This window comes from Pteropus vampyrus, unplaced genomic scaffold (genome assembly GCF_000151845.1).
Source record: "Pteropus vampyrus isolate Shadow unplaced genomic scaffold, Pvam_2.0 Scaffold243, whole genome shotgun sequence".
NCBI classification, from domain to species: Eukaryota; Metazoa; Chordata; class Mammalia; order Chiroptera; family Pteropodidae; genus Pteropus; species Pteropus vampyrus.
This window is the reverse complement of record NW_011889024.1, coordinates 1,588,903-1,597,480: the sequence shown is the minus strand read 5'-3', so window position 1 is coordinate 1,597,480 and position 8,578 is coordinate 1,588,903. Positions and strand designations below refer to the sequence as shown.

The 8,578-nt window shown below is 32.0% G+C and overlaps 1 protein-coding gene across 1 annotated transcript in view; it reads left to right on the top strand.

The window, feature by feature from the left end:
• Positions 1-4,312, top strand: part of MGAT4D (MGAT4 family member D) — a 27,183-nt gene extending 22,871 nt beyond the window's left edge. Inside the window, exons 9-10 of the mRNA XM_011374307.2 lie at positions 1,916-2,046; positions 3,913-4,312. Coding sequence (XP_011372609.1) covers positions 1,916-2,046; positions 3,913-4,032 — 251 coding nt within the window. The 3' untranslated portion in view covers positions 4,033-4,312. The remainder of the gene's footprint in view (positions 1-1,915; positions 2,047-3,912) is intronic.
• Positions 4,313-8,578: the final 4,266 nt, after the last annotated feature.

Sequence of the window (8,578 nt, the reverse complement as noted above, 5' to 3'; positions counted from 1 at the left end):
GCAGCAAGTCGAATTACCGTGTTTTTTTCACAGTTCACGTCCTCCTTGTTTCGGGCAGGAGCCTCTCTTATTTTATTCTTTACTTTTATGCCCCATCCCTACTCCCACTTCCTACCACCCCCTCCACAGATTTTCACTCTAATATGTTTAAAGTATACACATAAATATAAGTATATCCAGGTAAAATATTGTTGCTTATCACATTCGTACCTATTTAAAATTTACATAATTGGTGATACAATAAGCCTATTCCTGTTGCTTAAATTTTTGTCCTCAAAACTAGATTTTAAAACTGTCAGTATGCTGAGTTAGTTCACTGTTTCTTACTGCTGTGTAAGTGCTTCATAATAATCCATTTGAGTCATCTGTTCCTGAAGTGGTGGACCTCGATGGCTTGCAACTCTGTGCCACCACAAAGAAATGAAGTGGCATAATGTCCCCTGGAGCGAGATCAAATGAGGGCAAGTATAGCTGGATGTCTAAGTACTGGCAGATAGCTTTGCAGATTGGCCGCACAGTTTAGAGTCCCATAAGCAGTGCACGTGAGTTCCTGTTTCCCCACATACTTGATAACATTTGCTTTTATCTATTAATATCTTTCTTTGCCATTGGGAGGGGTGTAAAGCATTTCTCTGGTTGCTTGTAAAAACCATCTATTCTTTATATACTTATTTGACCACTTTCTTTCCCAAACTTTTTATAAAGTGGTATGCAATCCCAATTTTAAGGCCCTGAAGGTTTTTGCTCAGCTTTGGTTAAAATGAGAAGAAAAATTAGAGATAACAGTAATACCTGATGAGAAGCTTGGAGAGGAAATAATATGGTTGATATATTACTTTGAAAATTTTAAATTCTTTTTATCTTTCTCAGCAAAGTCAGGTATGAGAAAAATAAGAGGATAGTCACATTCTAATCACCACGAGAGCACAACGAGCATAATGAAAGTTCTGCTATTTGATATTTACCAAAATATCAAATTAAACAAAATTTTATATTATGCTGACAGCAGACAAGGAAAACATAAACATTAAGCCAACTATTTCTGTAATTAAATCATTTGCTTATAAATGGGTACCAAACGCAACTACACATGTGACCAAGTGACCCGTTTAGACTTAAGTGCTAGTGAAAAAATAAAGTATGCTTACATCCTGCTAGATGTAAGCATACTTGCTTACATCCTGCTAGATGTAAGCATACTTTAGATGTGTTTTACACTATTTAAAGGGAACATTTACCTGAGTACTTTAGATGTGTTTTACACTGTTTAAAGGGAACATTTACCTGAGTCTTATACCTTCATTTTAAAATTAAAGATGCAACATCATAGAAAAAAGCAGTTAATGTAGTGAAACTGTACTTTAAAATATAACAAATCTTTAAGAGTCATAAATATAGAAGAAAATAAAATTCTTATAAAAATAATGCTCAACTGTTGAAATAATACTGTATTTTAATCAAAATTCAGTACCCAAAATAAAAAATGTGGTAAATTGATAAAGTTATACAAAATTCAGGTTACAAATCACAGTTTCTGGAAAGTTACATAAAAAATTATAGCTCTTATACTTTCCATTTTATTTACATATCTTTCACTTGATTTAGATAATTTTCTTATTAGTCATTAACATTGATTACCTGAGAGTATTCACTATTTTAAACCTGCTTCTCGCTTCCCCCTCAAAGTGGTAATCGTTAATACTTAAGCAGATATATTATTTTGCTTTATTATCCTCTAACTTTGTTAACACCTTGAAGTTTATTTCCAAAGAATAGGATATATTTCATTTTTAATAATTTTTTGCACTTTTCTCATGCTAATGACATGAACAACTAACTACATGTAAGGTTTATGTTATGGTATATAATATAAATGCTCAAGAGTTATTTGAACTTGTTCACTTTTTCTCCACAGGAAAGCTATTTAAATCTGAGGACTTAACTGACTTCGTACGTTTTTTTTTAATGTTCTACAAAGATAAACCAATAGACTTGCTTTTGGGGGACATTTTTCGGGTAAAGAAGTGTAGCCCAGAAGAAACTCTTGTGAGTATTTCTTTACTTTGTAAATACCAGATATTTTAGGAAAATACTATCTGATGTAATTACCTAAAAATTGTTTACCAAATTGATGAGTGTATCAATTTTTTAGCTCCTCACATCCTAAATTTTTACTGATACTGAAACCTACTAAATGAAGCAATCAGAGACCAAAAGTGAAAACAAAGGGACAAAAAGCAGTGAACAAACAGAAAAAACCAAAATGGTAGACATAAATCCAAACATGTCAATATTTACATCATTACTGGCCAAAATACACAAATTAAGAGACAGTTCATCAAAATGGATTAAAAAACACTCTGCGATTACTTGCTGTTTATACTCAGTTCAAATATAATACTATAGAAAGTTTAAATGTAAAAGATGGGTAAAGAGGTACCATGCAGACACTAATCAAGGAAATCTGTAGTACTTATATTACTATCAAAGTAGACTTCAGAGCAAAAAAAAAAAAAAAAAATTTGACTAGGGATCAAGAAAGATAGTATACACTGATAAGAGAGTCAAATCACCAAAACGATATAACAATTTTAAAAGTGCATGCATCTAACAACGGAGCCTCAAAATATATGAGGCAAAGATGACAGAACTAAAAGGAGAAATAGGTTAGTCTATGTGTCAGTACTGAGTAGAAATGCATTTAAATAAGTCTGCTATTTTAAAAGTTATGTGTAAAAATTTGAGGTGTATTTTAATGAGTTATCTGTGAATACAGTATATAAAATAATTTTCAGATGGTGATCATAATAATTTCAAATATTTGTTTTTAATAGTGGTGTCACAGGTCATCTTATTTTTATTTTTAAAAAGATTATGCAAATCTTTTTCCATTAATTATAATATTGGCTCTTTGTTTTAAGCACATGCTTTTTACTATATAAGAAGAAATTGAGGAGAGTGTAGTTCAATATAGGAATTAATGAATATGGAGAGAGAAAGAATAAAGTGAGAGAAATGGATAGATAGGAAAACACTAAAAATTTCATTTATATTATTGGAATAAAGAGAAAGGAGAGGAACATTATACAGTAGACCCCCTCATCCGTGGTTTCAATTTCCACAGTTTCAGTTATCTGAGGTCAACTGCAGTCTGAAAATATTAAATAGAAAATTCCAAAAATAAACAATTTAAAAGTTTTCACTTACATGCCCTTCTGAGTAGTGTGATGAAATCTCATGCTGATTTCATGAGCTTCACCTCACCCAGGATGTGACTCATCCCTTTGACCAGCGTCTCAACGCTGTGTACCCTACCCATCCATTAGTACTTAGTAGCCTTCTTGGTTACCAGATCAACTGTTATGACGCCATAGTGCTTGTGTTCAAGTAATCCTTATTTTACTCAATAATGCCACATTCACATAACTTTTATTACAGTGTATTGTCGTAATTGTTCTATTTTATTATTAGTTATTGTTACTCTCTTACTGCGCCTACTTTATAAAATAAATTTTATCATAGGTATGTATGTATAGAAAAAAACATAGTACAGTATATATGATATGGGATTCAGTACTATCCACGGTTTCAAGCATCCATGGGGGGTCTTGGACCTTAGCTGGTGCAGATGCGGGGTATGGCTGTAGCTGGTACAATAGTAGCCAGATTTTTTGAGACAGAGTTCATGAAAATACATGCCTTAACAAAAGCCTTTTTGTATCTCAACTCCTTTGTTCTATTATTCTTAAGAAGAAAAAACTAAGAATGAAATGTTTTGTTTAAATTTTAAAATATTAATCTAGAATTCTGGCAAAAACTAACATCATAAAAAGTTTTGCCATCAGTAAATGCAATAAAAAGGAGTATTTAGGTTTTAACCAAAGATCGTTATTTCTCTTACTTTTTCCCCAGGAGAAATGTACAGAGCGGAACAAGCAAATTCGCATTCAATATAAACCTTCTCTTTTTCAGCATGTGGGTGAACTGTGGTCATCATTCCCTATAACAGAACAGAACAGTATTACAAAGTAAGGTTTTGAAATATAACTTGAGTAATAAGCAATGTTTCATGAACTTATATTATTTAGAAAAGGAGTGATTAGACATGGGAGAGACTGTAAAATATGATTGTTTAAACACAATTCATCTTATGCCAGAACTATGTCATGAAAACCAATCATCTTTCCAAGACCCAAGTTACCTGTCATGGTTACAAAAATCCAGCCTACATAAACTTCTCTGCCTTACTATTCCCAGTTGTGTGATTCAAATAATAAGACCAAAAAGGTGTTTCGAAAATCATAATAGATTGTATTATTTTATTAATTTACCTAATATTCAAATTTACACAAGAATATTTCAAAAATAAAATGCCTCTATTATTGAATTCAAGTGTATTTTCATTCTTATTTCGGACCACTATTTACTAGATGAACAAAAATTCAGTATTGTTTGGTTTTCAGTCATTCTCAAATTTCCCATCATTTTCAGAAACAACATTATTTATAATCGACTTAACATGTCAGTGGGATAGAAGAAGCAAAGAGTTCAGAGTCAAACACCTGGTTTTTAGTTTTGGCGACCAACGTACGTGATATTGGGCAAGCCCTACCTTCCCTCTGAGCTTCTTCAGCTATAAAACGAGGAGTTTAAATTAGATGATCCTTAGGATTTCCCCCACCTTTGAAATACTATTGACATCTTCACCGTTCTTTGTTTCTTCACACAACGAAGCAAATGATTAATCTTTTGTCAGTTGACATGAGAGAAATGCACTTCTGCATCCTCTCATCGCTTCATCCGCTATTTACGACCTGCCCGCTTCCCGCCTTTTCTTCTCTGTCTCTGTGTATTTATCGTACGGCACTCTCTGGACCAGTGCTTGGAACATAGTGTGAACTCGGTAAATGTTAGTTAGCTGTCAGGCAAGGTGGAATCCAAGATGAAAAGCGTTTCTTAAACAAGACAAAGAAATGTATGGAATAATGAAAACTTTGCTGCTACAAACCTTTATGAAAAAGTAACACCATCAAAATACATGAAATATGGCCCCCAATGATGCAGAAATTGGTCCATACCATTCTATTTGTTGGTGCCATTAGAATGGGATTCTTTTCTTTCATTAAATTTTTTTTTCCAGATTAGATATTTTAACCTTACCTTTGTAAATTCACAACAGATTGAGTAGAATGTACATCTAATCACTCATATTTTGATGTTATATACTTAGCTTTTTTCTTTTTTTCCTCCATACCACATAAAACAGAAATAAGTAACAATCTAATGATATGTTGAATGTGACTATATTTAAATTATCTTTTAAATTTCTAACAGCATATCTATTGTTAGGAGTTGCATAATTCTAACACCTTCTTGAAAAATGATCAGAATCAATCTTTGGAAAAAAATGGTATAACAAGGATTAGACTGTTTCTCAACCTTCTTCATAGTGGATAAGAGGTTATATAATGTTTTTTAAAAGTTAAGCCTACAATAGTAAAATACGAAGTATAGAAATTGATATAAATATATAGAAAATTATCAGATATTGGTTAATGTTATATTATTTTATATCCTTATGTGTATTTTTTAGTTTTATGCATATAACTTTCTGATACACTCTCTAATATTGTTTTAGAAAAACCAATCAGTATTTCCTTTTCCCTTTTTATCATGTACTGTGGATGTAGATGTACAATGGATTCGGAGACAATAGATCTTATTTAGAAGCCTTATTCTTATGAATAGATACAACAATATGGTTGAACCTCTGACACATTGTACTAAATGAAAAAAGCCAGATGAAAAAGACTACATAGTGCATGATTCTGTTTGTATGAAATTCTAGAAAAGGCAGATCCTGATATTGCCTTAGGATTTTAATTTGCATTTCTTTAATGACCAATGATGTTGAACACCTTTTCATATACTTCTTATTATATACAGATATACATGTGGATATAAGTATTCTAATGAAAAATATTTTTATGAAATATAGCTATTTGTGAAATGTCTATTTAAATATTTTCCCATTTAAAAAATTGGGTTGTTTGCCTTTTAAATTTTGAATTGAAATATTCCTGTATATAGTCTGACCACAAGTCTCAGCTATGGCTTGTCCTTTCATTTTCTTAAGTGTCTGCTTCTTTATTTTTATCTTTCTCTGTCATGTTACATGCTTTCTAAATATTTAGCGATTCATGGTTGTCTGTTGAATCTTAATGAGCTTATTCAAAATATAATATTGGTCAGTTTTGAGTGGTAGCAGTTTGGGTAAATTCTCTTCCTCTTCCCTGTCCCCTACACTTCACTTATCCTCATATTTCTTTATAAAAATGTAAGGAATGAGGGAGGCTTCCTGGGAGGTTTTGGTACCTGGCAGCATTTTCTTGGTTTGTAAACTATGTTTTAGAGTATACGAGTGGTTAGGTTGCGATTGTTTTGTGTTTTGTGTTTGTTTCCCGTAGTGGTTTGAGAGAAGGGGCACCAACATGCCAGAATAGAAAGAGCTTTGTTCTGGGCACTGGCGTGCTCTAGTTAGGTCCAGATGGCTCCTTCGGCTTTCCTTAGAGATGACTGTGTATGTGAGCATCGTCTGGGCCTTACAGGCCTGGCTGCTCAGGTGTGGGTTGTGGGTGCCCCTAATGCAGACTCTTATTTCATTTTCCAGGGTTATCCCCGGTGTAGCTCCCATCCTCCATCAAACCTGCCATCTTTGTTATAGCCCCCTGTCCCATGTGTCTGCGTCACAGGCTCCTCATCTCCACTGTCAGTCCCCTTTCTTCCATTAGATTTATACCGCTGACAAATTTGATGAAATGTCTCCTAGCCTGGGAGCCCCCCCCCACAATTCTTTACATTGTTTAGAGTTAACACATTATTATTATTATTAATTATTATTATTCATTTACTGTCATTTCAGTAAAGTCTAGCCATCTACCACCTTGAACCAAGAGTTTGGATATTTCATTTCAATTTAAAATTTTTTTTAATTTTATTAAGATTTAAAATAAGAGTTACATACATGACCCTGGACAGATTAATATCATCCTCTTTCCTTTAACCATGACCAGCACAGCTGTGTTTTCCTTGATATTCATCCCTTTAAGTCTTTTTATAAAACCTCCATGTAAAATTTGTTCCTTAGCCAGTTAAATTATAGATTACACTTCTCATGAAACTTCTTTTTTTAGTGTAAGATATAGTTTTTTAAGGAGAAAATTTTTTTGCTTATCTCTATTCATCTAGCTTGTAGCTCGAAAATAATAAAACAAAACTTTGTCTTAGTGATAAATTTTCTTAGTTCCTAGAATTTAAAAATTTTGCCTATTCTTTCAATCTAAATGTTCTTTATCATTTTCATATTCTACATCTATAATAAATAACAAAATTTCTTTTCAAAACTAAAATATTTTAGTATTAATGATTTCTGAAAACTCAAATAAAATATAATACAATTCCATTAGCTAATAAGCAAGAGAATAGTGTGTTTTTACTCATGCTTCATCCTACATGAAAAGTCATTTTCTTGTTACCGTATGCAGTGGGCAGAGGGCAGAGTATTTTGATGTGTTGGAGATAAGGTTTCCATAAAATAAAGGACACCCAATTTACTTTTAATTACAGTTCAATAATGATTTGGGGGCTATATATAACCCATTTGTTTTGTTGTTGCTAAATCTGACAAGTCTAGTTGGAGGTGAAGGGGAGAGGGAGTAGAAGGATGCTTCCCATCAAAATGCTTTAACTGAACTATGTAAGTTTATGCCCTTCATTTTTATTAAAGAACGAAATATGGAATGTTTGCATTTTCTTCTGAACTGTTATTTAAAGTTTTATTCATCTCTTTTATGTAAAGATCCATGTTATAATTTTCTCCTAGAATTTGGAGTCAGAGAAAGATATCCTTTGCCAAAGAATTGTCATGATTCTTTGGCTCATTGTGTTTTTGTTCTTTCCCTTTGACTAACAAAAAACTCAAAACTAATTTCATATAAAATGTAGTACCCATATAATCTTATAATTTCTCCAGTCCTCATTTCATATTTAGGTCTCTAATTTTCATTCATATATTATTAAAAGATTATTGTGTTTTTATGTTGTTACCCTAAATCTTTTCTCTATGTATTTATACCTTAAATTATAAAAATCAAATATAATGAATGTTTAAAAATATTTGTTCTTACCTACAACAGTTTGTTGACTGTTATGAAAACCCAACAATACAGCAGGTATCCCAGTGATGGAATTCCACTTTCAATGATCTTAACACCACGACAATATTAAAACTGACATTGTCTCAGACATCTTAAGAATATCTTTTGCCAATATAAAGTTATCTCTTCTATTTAATAGGATAAGGTGATGTCAAAAGGACAGAGTAAGGGAAGAATATTGTCAAGAAATTGTCTTGAAAATAATTACATCCTTATTACATCCTTATGAATTAATATTTCAATTTTAGATGTTACAGATTTATTAGTTTTATTTCAGAAAATATGAAGCTAATAACCATAACTGATATACTATAACAAAGTACTACCTTGGAACCTCAGATGACTGAGCTTTCTAAAGGCAT